Below are 23,024 nucleotides of genomic sequence, written 5' to 3' on the forward strand. Positions count from 1 at the left end.
CCCCTACAAGTACAAGGGGAAGCGATCGTTAAGCTTCTCCCAGCTGCCTGTGGAATATTTCATCTATTTCTTCATCCTGGTTAGGTGGTCTATAGCAAACTCCCACCATGATATCTGACTTGTTGGCCTTCCCCTTGATTCTCACCCATAGGCACTCGACCCTGTTGTCACATATTGCAGATATGCTACAGAGGTATACAGCAGAGATGCTTGACTTGTCTGTTTAAATCAAGAAAAGTTCCAGTATTACAAATTAACATTAAAATAGTGAACTGTGATAGCTTTTAATAAATAAAGTGGTGATTTCACCGATAGTGATGTATTGCTTTATCAATCTGTTTGAAAAATTATGTGAAACATTTTATATGTGAATTGTTTAATGTATAGTTTGAGATTTGATTCTAATCCATGATGTCTGCATTTTAGCTTTGTTTTCCTCATCTGCTAGCTACACACTGCTTGTAAGGAAATTAAGTTAAATTTTTCTCCTCATTAAGGAAATGGTGGCAAAGGATTGATACAACTTCAAGCTTAATTTCTAAAAGGAATGAAGGTAGAAAGGGCCTGGATATTGTAACAGATTTCCTTTTCTTTTTGTGTATTAAGCAGTGTCAAAACATTTTAGCGGTCTACTTTTATTAAACTTAAGCAGAAATAATTTCCTCTTCTTTCTTGATGAGCATGATAACAATTTTAACAGTAAAGTTTTTAGGAATTTTGGCAACCTATTGCTTTTTCTCAGTGTTGCAGTGCATTCCAGATTTCTTGCTCTGAGTATGCTGAAATGTGTCTGGATTTGTGCCTCTGAACTGTGATCCTATTAAAATTTCCATATAAATAGGAGCAGAATTGGACTGCTAGGAGATTTTTGGATGAAGCAGGGAGGAGTAGTAAAGAAGAAATAGACACCACAATTTCCAAATAGACAGCATGTTTGTGACAGATGTCTTCCTCTCCATGCGTCTGTTGGGTGGAGAAATCTATTTTTTTTTTTTGTTCTTTCCATGTTTATAAAGGTATTGTCACCAAACATCTGTTTGTGAACTGAAAAATACTAACATTTAGATTTTCTCAGTGCTTTTTATTATTGTGATGATCTGTAATTGTTGAGATAATGTACCTCATGTGGTTGTTTCTTCATTGTGGCAGGGCAGACTGATGAGTTGGACAGCTATATGTATCAGACAGTAGGACACCGTGCCATTGACCTATATGCTGATGCATTGGATTTGCCACTCTATCGTGGTTTCATAAAGGGTACCAGTGTAAATATTGGAAGAGTGTATACCACGTGTCAGGAAGATGAGGTTGAAGACCTTTACCACCTCATGAAGCTTGTTAAGGTATGCTGAATGAAAAGGATGCAAGAATTTGGGACAATTATTAATTTAAGTAAATTATTCACTTAGATATTTAAGGAAAGCTTTGAGAAAAAGATAAACAGTTTTACAAGTTTTCTTTCTATTCCTTTGTTCTTCCTGGCACTGTAAATATATAGCATAACTGTATTCCTTCTTCCCCAGTGTAAATCAGACTTACTAATCTCCATTTCAAGCCAAAAACCTTGTTCCTATTTAATAAAATCACCTGCAACAGGTCCTTGGCATACAAAGAACATAATTGCAAAAAGTATCTATAAATAAAATATTTATGTAGTTTCTTATTTTAAATAATGCATTGCCTGATTACTGGAATGAGAGATCTTTTGGGTTTTGTGCATTTATTAATGTGTGGAAAGTAATGTCTAGACGTTTCCATTTGTGTACACTTGCGCTCTGTAAACCAGAATCTGTTATTTGTTTGTTTGTTGCAGATCATTCACAAAGTATTACAGAGTATTTTACAATGACAGTTTTGATTGTGGTAGCCCTGTAACTATGTTCTAATGTATGACATAATAGCCTTAACATAGATCAGTCCTTTTTAGCTATAAAACCAATTAAAAGGAGATAATGAGCATATTTCTTGAAACACTTGAAATTTTGTCTCTGTTCTTTTCCAAAATGTTTTATGTAGTACTTGATTTAATTTATTGATCAACCTGGTAGACACTTTATTTAAAGATATTTTTAGCCTTCAATTCAAGTTCTGAACATTTTCTAGCCTCCTTTCCACCACTGAAATGAGAATTGAGATTCACGAACCTAAAAACTTCAGGCTTATTTTTTGTTCAGTTTAAGAAAAAAATTAACTTGCATATAAGACCTAATAATGTGATTTGAGTGCAGAGTGCTTCCTGAACCATGTTGGAATCGAATCTTCTAACCATTTTTGGCAGGGAAATCATGTGCCGCTAAAGTAGGATCAAGATCCTACACCTGTGTTGGAACATGAGACTACGAAACATGAGAAGAGTGCCTGTAGGCTGGGTGGCCTCAAGTTGTGCCAGGGGAGACTTAATTTGGATATTAAGTAAAATTTCTTTGCTGTAAGGGTTATCAAGCATTGGAACAGGCTGCCCAGAGAAGTGGTTGAGTCACATCCCTGGTGGTATTTAAAGATGCATAGACATTGCTCTTAGGGACATGGTTTACTAGTGGACTTGGCAGTGTTAGGTTTATGGTGGGACTCTATGGTTTTTAGGGTATCTTCCAACCCAAATGATTCTATGATTATGCTCTAGAGTACTTCAGGAGGGTTTTAAATGGAATGTGCGTATCATGCTGTGCAGGAATTGAAAGAAATACGGTACAGCAGTTTTAAGTTATTTTTGAACTGTGATAGTATTAGAAATTAGAAGGTCTACTATATGCAGTTTCTTAAAGCTGCATGCTAACAGCTTTCTGCCACTGGCTAAGATAATAAATTACCGATCGAGTTAATTAAAAATGGGCAGATTAGTGGCAATTAAGATGATACTTCCTTTTCGATTCTTGCTGTCTTTGGAGAAATGGATGCCTGACATAAATTTATGCTAATGTTAAATCTTGACAACTTCTGCTTTGGAAGTTTGTACATGATAATTATAACTGTAGTTGAAAGAGATGTTGTCAAGTTGTCTGGAACTAAATAACTGTTTCTTTCCTGTACAGAAATATTAATTCCACTACATGATATTTTATAGACCTAAATATTAGCAGTGTACTGTCTTCATGTTAGACTTTGGATAACCAGGTCTTCACAGTCAAATCTGTCTATGAAATTCTAATGCAGTAGTTTCAGTAGAAGTATTGCATGTTCTAACGAATGATTGCAAAATTAACATGAGGATGTAAGCTACAGAGGTTGTAAGTTTTGGGATTTTTCAGTTTTAAGAAAAATATATGAAAATTTTTTCTCTTTTATGTGAACAGTAACTTTGAAAGCTTTCTGTATTTGGTTTTTTTTTCACATTTTTTATAACTACAGTTTTGTGGCTTTACTATGTAAGTCTTAATCACCGAGGATTTTGCTTTAGAAATTCTTCCCCCAGATGTTAATAGTTTTAAACAGAGAGCTCAATTTGCATTCTGTTGAAGGAAGGGGAAGAATTCTGCAGAAGCCTTGTCAAAACGGACCCTTGAGTGGACGTAGTTTTAAAACACTGGTCAAACTAACATAGCGCTCTTTTTCTGTCAAATGATTTGGGCCCAAGAATACGGGAAAGGTGTGTCTAGGTCAAAACCACTGTGCGCCTCACTTTCCGTTTATAAGAAACATTTGTATTGCAAGTATTTCTTTAGTAAAACATTAAAACAAAGCACATTTGAGAAACTATTTGATGCTTTTAAAAACATTGTTATGAGAATAAGATTTCTAAAAGGTTAAATATTTCTCTGCAATGCTGGGAAAGCCAGGACAACAGTCCTGTTCTAGTTCTGGGGACTCAGAAAGTAATGTAGACTGCCAAAGACTGTAAACCTGCTAATTTTATTGTCACAAACCCAGATGATTGATAGGTATGAGGGAAATTCATATTTATTTTTTACTTGCCTAATGCTTGTTTTAGAGTCTATGTTCAATATAATTGTGAAACATATCAGAGTATTTATATGATGTCTAAATGTATCTTACCGTGAGGTCCTCACCTGATAGTAAGATATTTACTTTTAGAAACATGTGAATCCTAAGGACTCTATAAGGAGTAATTTAATCCATTCACCATGTTACTGAATAGAGATTACTGATGTCCTTGCTTGTCTATGTTTATTGCTTTGCGTATTGGAGATTGTTCCAGCAAAGCATGTAAGCACTGGAGTTTCTCAGTTGTCTGAAATATCCTTCGGGGTTTTACATGGTGCTGTCTTTGAAACCAGGAAATGTGCAAGGAAAACTCTGTTTCTTTCCTGTTAGTGGTTGGAAAGACTGGAGCATGGAGGCATTTTTATTAAACTTTCTTACAATGCACTTCTCAATACAGGCATATTTAAATGCTTTCTCCCCTTTTGAATGTAATTATGATCTTGTCCAAATAATCCATTGATGTTTTATGCAAGCGCATATAGAAGTGTTGTTAGAGGGGTTGAATGTTGGATTGTTTTCTGTATCCCATGGAACCATGCCTAAACTTTTGTTTGAGGCCGTGGTTGCAGCAGCTTCCAGACTATACAAAGCAGTGTAAGATAATTTATTTCAGTTCTGGGTTTCAGTAGAAAGTTCTGTCCTCTTCCAAGTTTCTTGCACTATCTCCTCTGCTCTGTGAAGGCTTTGCCTTTATTTGGTAAGTTTCCACTGCTGAAGCAATTGGTAGAATTCTTGAACCTTGATAAAAACATTTTTCTTCTAGCTGTTTTTTCCTTTTTTTCAATAACATTTTTCATTACTCGCGTTTTTTGAAATTCGTATTTAAAAATTTGATTACATTTATAGTTTCTTTGTAATTTATTTCCCTGTGTTTAATATAAAGCATGCAAGTTGATTTTCAGTGCATTTTGAGTTTTAACATGTTATTTCTGTGAGAGTTCTTTTTGTGGTACACTTTGTGGGTTCATAACCTGAAAGCTTACAAAAAATGAAGAGTACACTTGAAAGAAATGAACATACTGGATCTCGGGACCGAGGGTTTATTAATTATGATATCATTCATCGATCATCAGCTGAAAAATAAAAACTGATGTTGGATATATTGGATGTATGAAACATTTGAATAATATCCTTTGCTTGTGGCACTTCATTTTGTCAGTAATGTGGAAGGGGAAACAAAGGGGAAACTTCTGATCACAGTGATCACATAACTCAGTCACTAAAAATAAGTAATGTGGTTTTGAATTACAGTAACAAAGAGCTGATTAATACCGTGTGACTCCTGCATTTCATAGTTGTTTTTTGAGGACAGGATCATGATTTTTGAAATGGACCCAGGCTGATGTTTACTGAAGACAGGAAATATTCCTCTCTGAGAGTTAAATAATTGCAAAGGCTGTATAATTTTAGGTGTTACTTAAGGTGGTATTTTGTCTCAAAGTACTTTGGCTGTGCAGGTTCAGGTGGAACAGCAGTAACTTAGGTCCTATCATTATCCAGTGAAACTCACTAAGACTTGGGAGTTCTTCAGGAAACAGTTCTTCAGGGTTTGAGATCTAAGGATGAAATACGAGGTTATTCTGGAGAAAAAGATAAAGCTTTCAGTTCCTCGTTATTCCCAATTCTTCCATGCTAAGGAAGCAGTCTTCTTTTCACCCTTCTCCAGAATTTAGCTGCTGTGGCCAATGGGTAAAATGAGTTCTCAGATTCAGCGTGATGACTGAAAGGTCTGTGGCCTTTGTCTAGCAGACATCTAGGTGCTTCCTTCGGGAAAAATACACGAGTACATGTAACACTGTATTCTACTGCAGGCATTGCTTCACTGCCTTCACTGGTATAAAATGTGTTTAAAAGAAACTGTGAAGTATTTAGAAATAGTCATTTGGCTTCCAGGTGTCCATATTAATCGGCTTTCGGTAGTCCCAGTGGTAGTATTTATATGATAAAGACTAATAGTGTGCTCTTTAACACATAAAAATACGGTTTGCAGGTTTTCCTAGCAGACTGCAAGTTCTAACTGTTAGTAGTTATGGAATCCTGATCGATTTCAAGAATCTGTAGTCTGAGGACATCAGCATGCTGTTCACGGAACTGTTTACAGAATATTAATTACTTAAATAATTACTGCTCCTTAATCTTTTCCCTTGTATTTTAAGATTATTGCAAATCAAGAATACTGTACCCTTGGTATTTTGATGGATTGACTTTATATATAATTCAGCGATTGAAAGGTAGGATTTATGTACAGCCAGTGAAATGATAACATCAGTATTGAAAAAAACATCCTAAAAATCCTTGAGTGCCCAGCTGGCGGGAACAGTGGTAGATGAAACAATGGAATTGATTTTTCAGGCCCTCTACTACTCCTGTTGATTAGGTGAGCATTTGAAGACCATATCTCTTAGCACATTTCTGTTTGACTTTAGACACGAAAGTTAAATGTTAACTTTCAGAAATTGTATGAAATGGCTACCTGCACGGACAAGAAATAAGTAATTGTTCTTCATAAAGTAAGGTATTTTTTTGAGACAGAATTTGAATTGTCCCTTTGCACTCATCATGTTCAATGAATTTTTTTCTAATCTACTTGTTATTTCTTTTCATGAGTTCTGGAGTGGAGCTCCATAGCTTCTTCTACCTAGGGTGACGACCATTATAATGAGCAGTGGATGAGTGTGTGAATTAAGGGCAGAGTGTAAAAAGTAGTTGTGTAGTTGGCAGTGCTTTAAGCAGTATAAAAATAATGATGTATCTTGTTCCATTCATGAGACAGGGTTTGTTTAGTTTGTTGTTTGGGGTTTTTTTTTAGTTTGAATTTTAAAATGAGATGAGAACAAGGAAATTTTTAATCAACAGGATGCTTGTTGTTCTCCATGTCTTGTCTGAACTGCTCAGGGTAAGTTTTTTTTCCAGAAGAGGATCTTAGGCAACATCTTTGAGGTAGTTTCTTACCGTGAGAAATGTTGAGCTTTGTGTAAACAAAAATGTCACTGTATTTCTCCCTGTTAGGTGTGTGGAGTTGTTTTCATTCACTCTCAGTCTTGTTGTGTTAATATGAATAAGCAGAGACAGTTAGGCTGGTGGTGAAAGATGGTAAGCAAGCCTCAGGGCTTTTTCTGGTCAGCTTTAAACCTCTGATTGCCAGGTTTTCCTAATTTCCCATTTCCAGGGCATCTCTAGTGTGACCTTGCCTGCTGAATATGATGTTCTGGGTTGCAGGATTCTCACATGCATTTGGAAATGGGCAGCCAGGCATTGTTTACAGGACGCCAAATGAACCGTGCACTCACAGCAAGATTGATAAACACACATTTCCTCCTTTTATCAGTGAGATTGCAGAATGTGAAGTATGAGTTTCCAGTTTTGCTCATTCCCCTCAAACCTTTTCCTGTTTAAAAACTGGATCTCACTAATTGGATGATGATACATCCTTGGGTTTTGTTTTGCTTTTTTGTTATTGTTGCTTGGAATTTGGCTTGCTGGTCACTGAAACTATTTCAGTGCCTACCTTGGCCAGGTTTGGCAGACATTCAGATACAAGCTTTCCATTTGTTCAGCACCAAAAAGGTTCATCCCTATCAATGTAAAGTGAATGCTAATTAACAGTAATGACTTCTAATCACTTTGCTTTTATACCCCTTTAGAAGCACTGCTATTATCCAATGTAGTTAAGTGAAATGCTTGTATATGAATAAACAATGCTGTATTCTCACAGCTATTGCTTATAATCAAGCTTTGAATAAATTACGATAGTAATATTGGTTTTAATGTGCTGTATTGCATGGGGAGAAAGGAACCTTAAATATCTTGTTAAATATCTTGAATATTTAGAGAGTTATCTATTAACATTTTGGCATTCAGTATTGTAGTTAAATGGAGAAATACTTTAAGATGTTTAAGTCAATTTTGTAAATGTTATCAAAACTTTTTTCATGGTTTGAATTTTATGTAAGTGACATCCATCGACTGAACAGCCTCAGTAACAGCCCCATTTGAATCCAATTTCACATCTAGGAATGAACTACAACATTTCTGGGTTAAAATGCAGTTAAGTTTTACACAAAGCAAATGTATTTTAACTTGAGAACTTCACCTGCTTTAGCCTAATGTCATGGTGCATATTTAGTAGATGAGTATGCATTTATTTTATTAATACTGTGCATCTAACAGACTGCTAGTTTTGTTTACATGCATGCAATGTGCCTGCCTGAAGTCATACGTACTTTAAAAGGAGTATAAACGTAATGCAAGTGAAATTTTATTAATACCTGGAAACAATAAAGTAAGATGAAACTTTATTTTAGCAAAACTAGACTGCTAGAAACAATGCTAATAAAAAGCCAAGAGCTGAACAGATTACTGGACTGATAGTATGTTCAGCAATTTTAAAATAATTCTGATTTAGAAACAGAATTAGACTGAAGACAAAATATATGCAAATTTAAAATTTAGTGAACTTTTCCACTTAATGTTGCAAATACAAGGCCTGTTTGGAAGTCAAAGATGGCAAAACCTGGATGAAACCCATTTCTGACAGGCACATTAGTTTTTATTTTTATTTGTCTTGTATTAACAAGTTGCTTGAAATAATTCCTGAAATCACTGAGAAGGAATTCCAGGTCTCAGTGTCTTTGAAGGGACTGGGATCTTGCTTGGTAAATTTATTTATGTTGTCTGGCATTGCAGTTAAAAAAAAAAAGTTCATTTCTGTGGCAGTTTCCTTTCATGTAGTACCTCTCTCTTTGCATGCTTAGAAACACAGTTCCTGCACAGTTTGCCTTCACAGTTCCTATGCATGTGGATGTGAGCATCCACAGGCACTGTCTGTGGCTTTGATTCTGTTTGTTTTGTTCATTCATTCACATCACTGTACACAGTTTTCTGGTACATGTTTTGTTTGCTTGAGCGTCGTCTCTGTTAACATTTATTCTTTGGTTTGTTGTGAAGTTATTGCCTAACTTCATTTGAAAACAAACACCTTCCATATTACCTTTCCTCTTTAGACGTGAATTTGAGTCAGTGTTCACAGAAGTCCTGTGATTTTTGCTGTTGTGCTGTAAAGCATGCTGCTTGTGAGGCTTGCCACCTCATTGGTAAAAAAGAGCAACACTTTTCTTCTCTACAGTTCCATTGAAATAGATGATACTTTAGAGCCATATCTTATTTCAGAACTTTGGTTTCTTACTTGGCATCTTCATTGTGCTTTTTGAGGATGAAAATGAAAAATATCAAAAATGAATTATTTTATTCTGTGCTGAGGTAACTGGCTGCTTTATATTATTTACACTTCTCATTAGGCAACGGTAATACATGTTTTAAAATTTATTGGTGTTTAATGAAATGTAATTGAGGTTAGTTCTGATAAAATACAAGCAAGGACAGGTGAGCTTTCATATAAATGAACAGTAAAATACCAAATTTGTCTTCATAAATATTCTTATGTCTGAAGCTCATTCTTTTTTTAAAAATCCTTTTGCTTTCTTATACGATTACCAAGTAATCCCCCCCTTTGATATGAATATCATACATATAGCAATTGCATGGTTACATTATTTTCAGCTGGGCACTTACTGTTTCTGATCAGTCTATTTAAGGGTAATTCTTCTGGAAAGACCGGGATTTCATTTGGTTTATATTGCACCAACCATTTTTTAAATAGAGGTGATGGATTTGTAACTGTCATTATGAAAAGAAATAAAAGTAATCTGGCCTTTTACACTGTAAAAGGAGTGTACAGTATGGAGATATTCTTTCTGTTGATTAATTCTGCCTGTGGAAGAATTGCGTAACAGTCATCACTCATTTTCATATTGATTACGAGTGGATTCCAGTAACAGATCGCTGTGTGTGAAGGATAAGGTTGCGCTGTGATTAGTTACCTTTTCCATGGGAAGTACTACAAAGGGAAATGCCAAATGTGTGCACTGTGGTATTCCCATCAGCCTGACAGTCTGTTATGTGGACTTTTTTTTTCAGTCCATTTTCCTTCAGAAATACAGCTTCAGTCTTTTTCCCTTATTATTGTTTTAGGTTTAGTGCATTTGCATGCTCTCCTAACTTCGGATTCTTTCTTTAGTTAGTTATTTATTTTCCTGACAGTCTTCTGTTCTTGGGCCCTATCACCATTGTAATTATTGATAACTGATACAACAGTGCCCTCTGTAGTTTCTCTCTGCATGGTTACAACCTACAGCTGGCTTTGAGCATTCAGGTAAAGAACAGGATGTTTAAACTTATTTTTAGCTCAAACAAAAGCCCTGTTTTTCTTAAGAAAACGTTTTGATTTTTCACTGACTGTTTTACATGCAAGAAAGGGAACAAAAGAGACTGTTCTGAGTAATCTTTTAGGTTTATAAGCTCTCTTGTCATTATCTAGTGAAAATGTGAAATTTTATCATGCATTCAGGGCAGTCATTAAAACTGGATGGGATATTCTGAGCTGTGTAGGCTTTCCTGAAGTTTTTGTTTGAATTGGAGCTTCAAAACAAAATAATTTTAAACCTACTTCCTTTGTGCTTGCTGCATCTCCTAAACTGGGTCTGCCAGGGACTAAAGACATGCTCAGCAGCAGAACACCGAAGCTGTATTAATGGTGTTGTTTTAATTCACACAGTGACTGAAGTAATTGTTGTTCATTAGCATTGATTTGTCTCCAAAACTCATTTACAGTTTAGATTTCTCTTTTACCTCATTATGGCTTAATATGCAAATACCTTTTTATTGTGTTTTCTGCAGAACTTGTTGGCCGGGTCCAGCACTGGACACGCATGTTTCCTGCATTCGCATACATGCACGTTCACACTCATATGCTGCCATTTGAATATCATAAACTACAATGAAAAAGCATGACCTTTTAAAAAATAAATGCTTTAACTACAATTAGTTTCTTCTGTAACAGCATCATAAAAGTCATTCCGTGAAAAGTTAAATGGTTTTATTTTATGATGGGGAGTGTTAATATATGTGTAGAACACACTCTTAATGCACTTCTATGAAATGAAAATACTAAGTCATTGCAGTAAATTACAGTTAATGAAGTAACCGTTGATGGCTGTTCAAAACATTCCTGTATCTCTAATGATTTGTGTAAAGTACATGGCTGCCCACATGCCTTAGTTCGTTTAGAACAGTAGACAGAAAAATGCACCGGCTTTCTGCTTATGAAGACCATTTTTTCCAGGTAACAAGTAGTCAGAATTTTGGTGGAATAAAGAGTACATCCCAAATCATGTCTTGCAGTATTTGAGATCTTGTAATAAATGATGATGAGCACTAATTTAAAGTTAAATTGAGAGGTGAGATGCTTCAGAAGTATAGCATGTAGCAGCTTTTATTTTTGTCTGACTATTCTGTGGGTAATCTCTAGCCTCTAGTCATATGAATTCTTTACTTTTTACTATGAGTTTTTATATACTGAAATGTTGCTGGAGGAAGCAGCTATCATGGCATAATGCACACTGGCTAATTGAGAAAATACCCCATATTTACTATTCATTGTCATGAAATGATTACAAAAGTTAGAAAGGTAACCCATATTTTTTTAATAAAGCAACTATTATTCTACTGGCAAAAAAAGTAATGTTAACGTTGGTCAGAATGACTTGACTTCACTCTAAATTTAACTGAAACTGAATAAAGCTTAATTCTTGCACTGACTGCATAATTTTTGTTAAATCTTAAATATTGGGGGTTTTCTGTTTCATTTTTGTTGATGAGATTCTTCATACATGTGGGGTTTTTATGGTAAAACAAGTTAATTTTTTTTTCCTGCAATATGGCCAAACCATGGATTGTTATAATTTTTAAAGTTTTTTTGTAAGTTTACTTCATGAAGAAAGGGTAGAAATTGAGTGTTAGAAAAAAGAGGCAATATAAACGTATCCTTTAAAGTAAGTAGTTCCTTTAGATATTATTGTAATCTTTTTAATGGAATTTCGTCACCGTTCCCTCTCTTTAGACAAATCTGTCATTCAGATCAGTGGGAATTTTGCTTAGAAAATGAATTCTTTGTTAGAATAATATTTTAATGAAGAAAACAAGTGCAGATGATTTGTTACGAGTGTGATCTAGTTGACAATGAGAGAAAGATTTAATTTTAAACTGCAAACTTTGAAACAGATAAGATGCTATTTGGAAAAACGAATAAGGTGTATTTTCTTGCAATGAAAATAGCAGATTAAGATTCAGCACAATTAAAATAGTGACAAATGTAAATTACTTCATTGGAGGTGATGAATTACAGCTTTTCTCTCGACTAGTGTAATTTATCAAGATGGGACAAAGCACTGACAGAGCAGCCACTGCAGATACTTACAGGAGATGTCCCATTTAGTCCACGTACTTTTCTCTTTTGAGTTAAAATGTCAGTGATGATTTTACCCCATTCTACAAGCATTACCTCCCCTCAAAATACCACACTTCTTTTCATTTAGTAGGATTATGTGATCCCTGTCTGAAATACTTAATGAAGGAGAATATATATTTAAGGTAAATCTGTAGGTGAAAGGACTTGATTTCAAATAACCTGCTCAAGAATTATCAGTAAATAGTTTTTAAATGTCCTTTCATAAAATCTGAGTGGATACAGGGTGGTTAAGGATATTTCTCAAGGTCATCTTAATTTCAATTTCCAGTATTTCTTTGACTCTGAAATACCAAAAGATGTGTCCACTGAATGTTGTGAATGTCTGTTGTATAGAAAATAATAAATCTTGTGATTGAATTGGTTAGCAGTTGTTTACACTATAACATTAGTTAGAAGAAGAAAAACAAATATTACAATCTAAAACGGAACATTGTTTGACATAACAAAAGAAAACTTTTCTCACTGGAGAAGTTTATAAGGATCTTTGTTTATGACCCCAGAGTGTGAGTTTTAAGACCTCAATTTTTTTAGAAGACATTTTTTCTTCTACTTTTAAGACATTCTTTCTTTTATGGGGCTTGGATCACATGAGAGACAGTGTTTGTTGGCATAGTATTTTTTAATGAAAAAAATAGTATTTAGGTTTTACCTGGTTACTTGATGGCCTGTCTGTTTTTACAGCTACAGGAAGTATAGATAATATTCTCAACTCAACTGTGAAGTGTCGGTAGATACTGAGGAGTTAGGGACTGAAACCAAACCTCTTCCTTTGAAGTATTTTCTGATGGACCTGTTCTACATTCCTTATGCATCTTGATTTGCTGTCTTCTGTGTCATCCACAACCCCTGTTTTTTTCCTTTTCTTCTGTTGTTCTGTTTGCACAGTGACTTGCTAAGTTGTACTGCATACTATATTTGATGGGTTGTGGGCTTTTCTTTGTAATGTGCTTTTGGTATCCAGAACAGTGATTCCATTGTATTTCAGGAAGGCACAATTTATTACAGAATCTCTGATCCAAGCAGGTGCATTAAACTACCTGGCGTAGCTTTGTTTTCTTGGCTTTCTTCAGCTTATGTGTTCCCTGGCCGATGTACCAGCACAAAGAAAGGATTAATGTGTATAGCTATATGATATTTTGTATAACTTGAGTTTAACCTGTGATGTTTGTGGTTTTACAGAGCTAGATAGCTGTTGGGTTTTAATTGCTGGAATCAACTTATTAGTCTTTTTTGTTCATGTAGTCATGTTTCATTCTGCTACAGTTGGTTTTGTAAAGTCCGGTAATTATTTTTTCTTTCATGTTTTTTTAGTTTTTTTAGACCTCTACAGATTTCCAGTGATTTTGATGGTTATGTGCTACAATAACCCTTGTTGCCACCTTTAGTATTATCCATATCCTTCGGAGACCAGTCCTGCGTTCTTAGGGAAAATCTGTCAGTCATTATTTATTACCCACTTGTCATTGTGACTTACTCATTGCTTACATCACCATTCTCAAAAGTATTGCTTTACAGAAATGGTGAAGAGTGCTGTGAGGAAAAGATCAATAAATGCTTTCAAAGGAAGATTTACCCAGAGACTTAGATCTTCTTTTTAATACTAAATCTCTGCTATTAGTTATGAGATGGTTTTAATATTTTGACATCAAGTAGGCTGTTTCTCAAAATTGAAAGATGTTGTTGCATTAACTGACTTCTGTGGAGCAGCGTGACTTTGGCAGTTAAGTTGCGTAACATGTAATTTTCCAGTTTTCAATACTTAGTGGCTTTTCCTGAATGCTTATCTTCAGAGCTGAAAATACAGTTTCGTTCCCTAAGAAAACGTGATAAATCATTCATATACTAAATACTTGAAAAAATTTGAATTTTAGTGATACTGTCATGTGTAACTGCACAAAGAGAAGTGAGTGCTTATTTGAAATCATCAGTTGGAAAAGAAGAAGTTCTTCTTCTCCTCATGCCTATTTAAATTGCTTTGAGAGCTTGATGACCCATGCTGTCTTTTTCCAAACCACCATGTGATATGGTGGCTACTGGCACCTTTTGAAAGGTGGTTGATCTAGAAAGCTGTGGGAATATATAATATTAAATTTATTGTATTAGTTGCAGATTCAGACAGCTGAGAATTTGAAAATGGCAAGTGCATAGTTTCATGCTCTCCTTTGTGTTATCTTGTACATCAAATAAGCTGGAAAAGTAGTTTGTAATCTTACTATATTAAAGTTTATCTCATGAATCCCACTGGAAGGAAACTAAACAAAAAGGTTGCATGGGTGTGTGATGTTTCCTAATTTTTGTATTTCTTGATTCTGCAATGTTATTTTTTTCCAATATTGTTGAAGTTGAAATAAAACGATCTAGAACAGGTGTGCACACACACGCGCATTTTGGACCAGGCACATGAGAAAGCTGGGAACCTAGTGTCTCCTTTGCAGTAGGAACTTCTGCAACATGAAATGAGGGACTACCATGTCTAGTTGGCAGTCTGCTGCTATTTCATGGGTGGGAAACAGGTTTCTTGGGCTTGATTTTAGTATTCATGACATGATTGGGGGTCTCATTGGGAATTTTTGTCTGGTTGATTTGTTTGTTCTTTTACCTTATAGTTGCTGCTCCATCCGTTGGTAGGTGTTCTTAGTGCTGCGTTATTATCAGCTGCTCTTGATACAATTATATCGGTGTCATTCCAGCCTCAGAATATTCATGTTCTCAGTAATTATTTTGCCGGGCTGTCAGTATCTTGGCTGCCAGAAGATTACTGCGATATACAAGCTAAAGAGAGGGTTTGCCACGTTGTATAGCATGCATATAGTGCATTATAGAATAGGAACTACTCTTTCCTTCGCCATTGCTGCAGTAGAAATGCAAAATTATATCATTAAATATCTGTAAAGATGTGCGTAGACTTTTCCAGTGTTAATGTGTGCATTAGGCAGCGCTGTAGATGATAATGTCATGTACTGTGTGTTAGCAGATTAGAGTAGCCTGCCCTATTACTTCTCTTTCCTATATCAGTAGTTAACCTACTTCAGAATTCAGCACGAAGTCAGATTTGCAAAAACATAAGAAGTCTTCCAGGTATTTGACTTTCTGTATTTTGATCAAAGCAATATATCATGCTAAAAAAAAAAAAAAGGACATAAATCAAACCTTTAATCTATGAGAAATTCAGAAGTAGGAGGATCCTTACTTCAGGCTTGTTTTCAGGCAGTGGTCTGGCATGCTGGTTTGTAGCAAGTGGTGTTCAACTCCTTCGAGTTCCTGGGAAGTTTATTTTCCATAATTTCTGAATTCTGTTAGAATTTGTTCCATGCTCCACTTAACAATCTCTGAGCATGTATTTGTGATATACTAAGACAGCACAATTGCAGCCTGTTTGCAAAATACCTTAGCTGAAGAAATCAAGAGTAAACTGTGTTTAAGTGATCTATGCTAAGATTGTTTAAGAAAGTCTTTTCTCCACCTGCTTACCATCCTGTCTTTCAACTAACTCGCAGTTTTCTGATAAGGTGGCAGTCAGGTTTTCAGTTTGTATAAATACGTTATGCCTTTGATTGCATTTTTTTTGAGCAGTTTATTTAGAAACTTCCATTGACGAACTGAGACCTTCCTATATAGAAGCATTTCTCAAAGTTGATCCTTAGGTTTTAAGTTGTCTTCATTTCTTTTGGGTGGTAAATGTTATTTATACTCTTATGTTTAAACTGAAACCACAGAGAATCCATCCAGATTTAGTTTTCTCCCCAAGCTTTTTATTGTTTCCTCCTTGTTCAGAAGATGCTCTGTCCATACTTAATTAGAATAAAAGGTTTTGTTTCCTTAATTATGCCATTGTGTCTTTATTGGGCACCGGTCATCTCTAATGCTTCACTTCTTATTTCAGTGAAGTGTAGAGCTCATCCTTCGCTTTGGTCACGTGTTGGTATGTTTCAGTAGGTGGCATGTTTGACAGGATGTTGCATGTCATGTCAATGTTCTTTTCATACTTCAAATGAAAATGGCTTTGGGATCCTTGGCCTCCTCCTTCCAAGCGTTACAGTGCAACTGTATGATAAGATAATATAATATAATATAATGTGCAGTGTGAATAGAAGACACCAGTTTAAAACATTGAGGCCATGAAAAATTCTTAGTTTAAAAACTGATATCAGTCAATGAAACGCTATCAGTTCAGGTTGAAAGCCTGATATAAATATTTTGCTTCTGTAAATGCAACAAAAGTATTTGTGGGAAGGCCATGCTTACTTTCTTCTTTATAACGGGTAAGAAAGCTCAGTAGTGGGCAGCCTGTTGTGCAAATGTCTGCTCTGAGAACTGGAAGGAGACTGAAACCCTAATGAGTGTGAATGGCCCTGAACTTCCACTATCTATAAACATTTCTAATGTCCTTGTTCCTATCTGGCTGATTTTATTTTTTTAAAACTTTTTGTGTCCTACAGTTTGTGTTGGACTAGACTCAGAGACTGTTCCTTGACTGGCAGATTCTTTGGTGAACAAAATACTTCTGCTCTTAATAAACAGCTGTTTTCCTTTTCCTCTTATCTTATTATTACAGTCCACAGTCACTTATGCCAAGGGCACGGGTCATGATAAGGACCTATTTGCAATTTTAGGTGCCTCAGTACTCTGAATATTCAATTTCTGTGGGAAAAAAAAACCCCAACAAAAAGCAACAACAAAACACAACACAACCAAACCCACAGGAAATAATTGTAACACTTTGATTAAAGAAAAGGGATATGACTGAGAACCTGCAGTATAAAATTAATGCTATGCCTTTCAGCAATAAAGCATTCTGGAGATGCTTTTTTAGTTTAGGCAACAACCAACTTGGGAAATTCTGATTCGAGCAATATTGTCTTCTAAATTTAAGTAGTCGCATTTGTTCTTAATCTTGGAGAATACCGTAACAGTCTGCCTGCTGTTGAGGAGCGAGTGAGGAGGGATGACAAAGGAAGACACACATTCTTTTCTCTGTGATGCAGCTACCTACTTGGCAATACCAGAAAACTTAAAGTTCAGCTTGCTTTGATGCACATTTTTAAAGACGTGGAGACTGGATGGTAAAGAAAATGCTGTTGGCTTTAAGCAGAGAAGGTGCTGAAGGGATGTTTGATGCTCTGCATAAGTGATTTTATCTTTTCTGCTGCCAATTTTGTATTAAAACAGCACATACAGTGATAATACCCTTCAACAAAATATTATTTGGATTGTACTGTAAGTCTAAACTATTGTTTTGCATTTTTTAAATCTCACTTTAAAAAAGGAGAAGAGAGCTGACCAGAGGAACAGTGATCAGGTGTATAACTCATCATTAACTTTTTCGCATTTTCTTTTCTTTGTTTTTAAATGTTTGCTTATGGCAAGGATGGGAAAGGAAGAACTAAGATAAATGTTGGAGTTTAAAGAAATGAAGCTTTCTTTGGAGGATATTGGTATCTGGCAGAAGGGTAAAAGGTATACCTTCATCTTTTCTCCCTTGTGGTAAACAACATGACCCTTCATCACCCATTCTTCTTTGCCTTTGGAACAGGTTCAGGATCAATTTAGTTGACAGTTGTCTCTCTGGCAAGGTTCCTGATTTTTATTTGCAATGTTTTCTGGCCTACATCTTTTTCTGATTTTATTTTTCTGCATACTTTTCTCTGTTTTTACTCTGCAATTCCTCTCCTTGCCTTCTCTCTCTGCTGTTAAACAGTCACCTGCATTTAATATTGGAATCACCCCAGCAAGTTTCTTTTTTTTTCTTTTTCTCTAAGACACTGCTAACTTTCCCACCTGTCTGTCTTATTCAACAAGCCTCCATGTTGGTGTGCCCTTTCTGGCACTCCCATGGTGACTAAGGACATGCATTCCTTGAGGAAGGAAAGCCCCGCTTTTACCCAGTTGGAAGAAATAGAAATTAATATTCCTCTCGTCCATATTCAGACACACATTTGCTTTCAGATTTTAAGGCAGCTTCATGGCTACAGCTCTGAGGGCAATCTGAAGCTACAGCTCTGTTGACAGTATGAGGTGCCAGAGCTTCACAGGATTGAAAATAAATTTCAGATTTACAGAAGCTAATAGAATAAATCAGGATGGCGCAAATTTTATGATAAAATTAAGATATTTTGGCATTTTGTAACAATTTTTTTTGTAACTTTTGAAATCATTATTCCATTACAGAAAAATTCTCTGAAAGTTTGTTCTTGCTATTTATTTCTCTTTTGCTTTTGCCTTTGCTTTGTCTGTGCTGATACTTTCCGGTTTTATCCTTTGCCGTTTCTTTGGCATATTTTCATCTGCCTTTCCTGTCTGCTTCTTCCAATCTCCTTCTAATAATCCGTCTTTTACGTTTCTTCCTCAAAGCAGATCCCCAAGCTACCCTTTCTTTCTGCTGCCCAAATTGTCTCTAAAACTTCTAATTATGCCCTAACGTGTGGTCTTGTCAGCCCAGGTTGGGGCAGTGTTGCTTGCATATATTGGCATTTCCTGAAGACTTTCCACTTACACCTTTACCTGGGTTTAGGGTAAGTTTGCATGAATCTGCTGTTTTAGGACCTGGTTCATACTTGTCTTGTTCCTGGTATAAGGAATATTGTATTTCATTTCAGAAGCATCAAGCCTGTTTAAAATGGGAAAGTTGAATTGGATTTGCCTAGAATACTTGTGCAAGAGGTGGTCTCAAAAGTCAGTTTTCAATGCGAAACCTTAATGGAGTTTTCAGGGTTTAGCCAACTATTTTTGTAGAAAGTAGCATACAAGGGCCTTGTTCTGAAGCTGATTTGCAGTCAACTGAGTGAAATGCATAATCTCCGTTCCATAGGAAAAAAGATTTCCAGAAGCTTTTGGTGAGAATCTAGAGGAAAATTAGGTATTGAAATTTCCTGTGAGGCAAACAAAAGCAGAACAATTGAATTGTATTCTGTCTTCCTGAACGGCTGGCTCTTCTGAGAAACAGCTTTGAGCATTTTCTGCTAACTTTTCAGGATCCCGTCTGCAGGCTGGACAGGGCAGAACCACGTTGACAGGTTGTCAGGTTCACACTCCTGTGTTAACTGGAAACTGGCCAAAACTAATCTTTACTTATAAAACACTTCAGATTTAATGGACTGGCATTTCTAATGAAAAACTATATTGCTGTTACTCAGTAATAGTTATAATAATAACTTTACCTTCTTCTGCCTACTAGCTTTATTTGTGTTCTTGCCCCTAGTATGAAGCAAACTGACATTGCTTATAAGTGAAGTTACTATATTTTCTCATCTTTGCATCCTGTATTTTAAGGAAGCGTTTTAATAATGTTGGTTGTAAGTAGCTGAGGTAGCCTGCTGGAGGCAGGTGGCAAAAGCGCAATTGATGAACTGCACATTTTAAAATGCTTCTTGCGTTTATTCTTCAGTGTTTACAGAATCACAGAATCGCTCGGTTGGAAAAGCCCTCCGAGATCATCATGTCCAACCGTTCCTGTCTACCCACTAAACCATATCCCTAAGTACCTCGTCTACCCGCTCTTTAAATACATCCAGGGATGGTGACTCCACCACCTCCCTGGGCAGCCTGTTCCAGCTTCTGACGACCCTCTCAGTAAAGAACTTCCTCCTTATCTCTAACCTGAACCTCCCTTGGCACAGCTTGGTGCCATTTCCCCTTGTTCTATCCTCCATCACCTGGGAGAAGAGACCAGCACCCACCTCTCTACAAGCTCCCTTGAGGTAGTTGTAGGTGGTGATGAGGTCTCCCCTCAGCCTTCTCTTCTCCAGGCTAAACAAGCCCAGCTCCCTCAGCCGTTCCTCATAAGGCTTGTTCTCCAGACATCACAACCCTTTGTATTACCATTATAGAACCTGATGACACCTCCGATTGCATAATGTCACTTATAGTAAGTAGAGTATACGTTTGTTATTAGACTGGAAAGGCAGTGAATCAGGCATGAACTGTACACAAAGCTAAGAACCTGTCCTCAGTTAGAGTAATTAAAAGGAAAAGGGGATTCCTTCCTGTGCACATCAAGGCACCTGGAAGAGACAAAGTGCTCTGTTCCCTGCTCTCACAGAAGGAGCCAGTGCCAGTTGTTCCCAGAGAGGCTGAGGATGTTAAGGCCTTTCCAGGCTTGCTACTGTCAAAAGTAGAGCTCAGGGTGCTTTTGTACCAGGAGTCATGGAGAGCCTTTATCATCTGGTCAGTTTGTAGAGGAGTCAGCTTTTGTTCAGTAATGCTAGATAGAGAAGATAGGAGATGGAGGTAAATCGTGCTGAGTGGGGGGTTTTAAAAGCCTTTTTTTAGAGACTTGTGAGACTTGATTTTTGGAGGTTTTTGGTTGGTTATCTATACTTTCTCTGAATCTGCCTGTATTTAGTAAAGGACATTGAGTATTCCTGATGATTTCTTTAGTAAACTGCTCAGAGTAGGAAGTCTTTATAATGGAAATTTGATACCTTAAAAATACTGCATTTTAATGGACAGATAATGCCATTAAGCTCTCAGCTTAATGCTAACAGCAGTAAAAAAAGTAGTTCTGCTGAGTGTCTTTGTGGCAGAAGCACCTTTTATATAATTGCAAGAAATTTTAAAGTGTATTATATATTCAGAATTGTAAATTATATTTATTAGAAACAAATTTATATGCCATTGAAAGGTATTGGAAATGCAGGTCAAACCAAGACAAAAGCAGTGACATCTCATGCCTGTACATTGTTGAAGGTTGGTTTTGCTGAAGTATTTTTAATTTAATTTCTAGGCAAGAGGAGGTAAGGCTGCATCAGACAGATTAAAAAATTCAAAACATTCAGCCATATCAGTTAGTGGTTGCCAACATTGCAATTTATATAATTTACATAGGTTTCTCTTAAAGTGGAATTCCAACCAAGTTTCAAAGCCTCAGCAGAAGTTGCGAAGTATTTCTTAGCTGTCATTGTTCCAGGCATGTACACTTCATGCAAGGCAAGTCATTAGGAGTTGAGGCATTCACCTTAAAATAGATTTTCTGGGTAAACTTAGAAGTGAACATAACTTAAAAGCAGTAGGCCCATCACTTTTAATTTGACTTAGTTTCCTAAACTCTTTTATAATGGATTAATATCTATTTTTATATTTTATTTTCCAAAGTGCATATAGTTGTTACAGTATTAACCTCTGTGTCTAACTGTGTCTAGTTTTATACTTAGTAATTGTCTTTTGGAGTTTGTTTCCTTATGCATCAGCAGTAATTGCAGCATCTGCTATCTTCAAAGAATTTCCTTAAGTACCTATTTAATCTTTCTAACAGAACACTTGCAAAACATCTTCTAGGCACAGTGGTTAGAAGAATCTATGGATGAGAATCCTCTTTTAATGAAAACAGATTTTTATTATTACTGTTTTACCTACTGACCTTTGATTTCTAGCGTGATTGACCATGAGACTGAATACAAAATCAGCTCAAATTTCTCTTTTTGAAGCCTTTACAATGCACCTACCTAGTTAAGTGGGGTTCCTCTAGGGAAGGGAGGGGTAGTGGTTGCAGTGCTCACACAGAATCACAGAACGTCAGGGATTGGAAGGGACCTCAAAAGCTCATCCAGTCCAATCCCCCTGCCGGAGCAGGAACACCCAGATGAGGTTACACAGGAAGGCATCCAGGCGGGTTTTGAATGTCTGCAGAGAAGGAGACTCCACAACCTCTCTGGGCAGCCTGTTCAGTGCTCTGTCACCCTCACTGAGAAGAAGTTTCTTCTCAAATTTCAGTGGAACCTCCTGTGTTCCAATTTGTGTCCGTTACCCCTTGTCCTATCATTGTTTGTCACCGAGAAGAGCCTGGCTCCATCCTCGTGACACTCACCCTTTAAATATTTATAAACATGAATGAGGTCTCCCCTCAGTCTCCTCTTCTGCAAACTAAAGAGACCCAGCTCCCTCAGCCTTTCCACATAAGGGAAAGGCTCCAAACCGTTATCACCCGTTACCCATCTTGCTAAACTTCTCTTCTTCTGCCGTTGAAAATATGGAAGCTTTTGATTAGAAAATGGTGAACAAGTTTCCCATGTCTGAGTGTAGCTGCTTTCAGATTTGCCTGAGACGATTAATGTAATTTAGCCTTACATGTCTAGAATTAAGTACTATGTAATATCAAGACTGTTTTAAAAATTAGTTCTCTTTTCCCATACAGCTTTTAAAGATCCTAGTGATACAGAATCAAGGTTGATTAACTGAACAGCAAATGAAGGCAGAGAATAACAAAATGTAGATGTGAATTCACATATGAAAGAATAATGATAAAATTAGTGATATAGTCAGATAAATGAACTACTGTGCTGTTGGTACTGTGGTTTATGGTAGCACTCTGCAGGGAAAGGAAGGAGGAGAGTGATTGTGTGGTTTACATTCTGCTTTTTATTCATACCTGACAAAGAACAGTGAATATTAGCTCTAATGATGAAGTAATCTGCATAGTAACAAACAATTAGCATAATTAGTAATTTCACAATGACTTGTCAAGTATTGACATACCACTGGTTATTCAATTTGGTTAGTGTTTACTGTTAATGACCACAGTCTTCCATCAGAGAAGCAGATCTAGTAGTCATTGCAATTGATGACATCTTCCAAAATTCATCCCGTAAATCTCATGCAGCTTGGATAGCAGTGATTACTTAGCATATTTGGAGAAGTCTAATTTTTTTAAATATATTTTATGGTAATACTGTTTTTTTTCAATAAAGCGTCCAATACCAATGTAATTTGAACACTATTCCTG

At 36.2% G+C, this 23,024-nt stretch overlaps 1 protein-coding gene across 1 annotated transcript in view; it reads left to right on the plus strand.

Moving 5' to 3' along the window:
- Positions 1 to 1,149: 1,149 nt before the first annotated feature.
- LOC104538223 (diphthine--ammonia ligase-like) overlaps positions 1,150 to 23,024 on the plus strand; it is a gene marked incomplete at its 5' end in the record, with an annotated part of 40,267 nt that continues 18,392 nt past the window's right edge. Inside the window, one exon of the mRNA XM_010181346.1 lies at positions 1,150 to 1,343. Coding sequence (XP_010179648.1) covers positions 1,150 to 1,343 — 194 coding nt within the window. The remainder of the gene's footprint in view (positions 1,344 to 23,024) is intronic.

Source organism: Mesitornis unicolor, unplaced genomic scaffold, assembly GCF_000695765.1.
Source record: "Mesitornis unicolor isolate BGI_N332 unplaced genomic scaffold, ASM69576v1 scaffold9363, whole genome shotgun sequence".
Taxonomy (NCBI): domain Eukaryota; kingdom Metazoa; phylum Chordata; class Aves; order Mesitornithiformes; family Mesitornithidae; genus Mesitornis; species Mesitornis unicolor.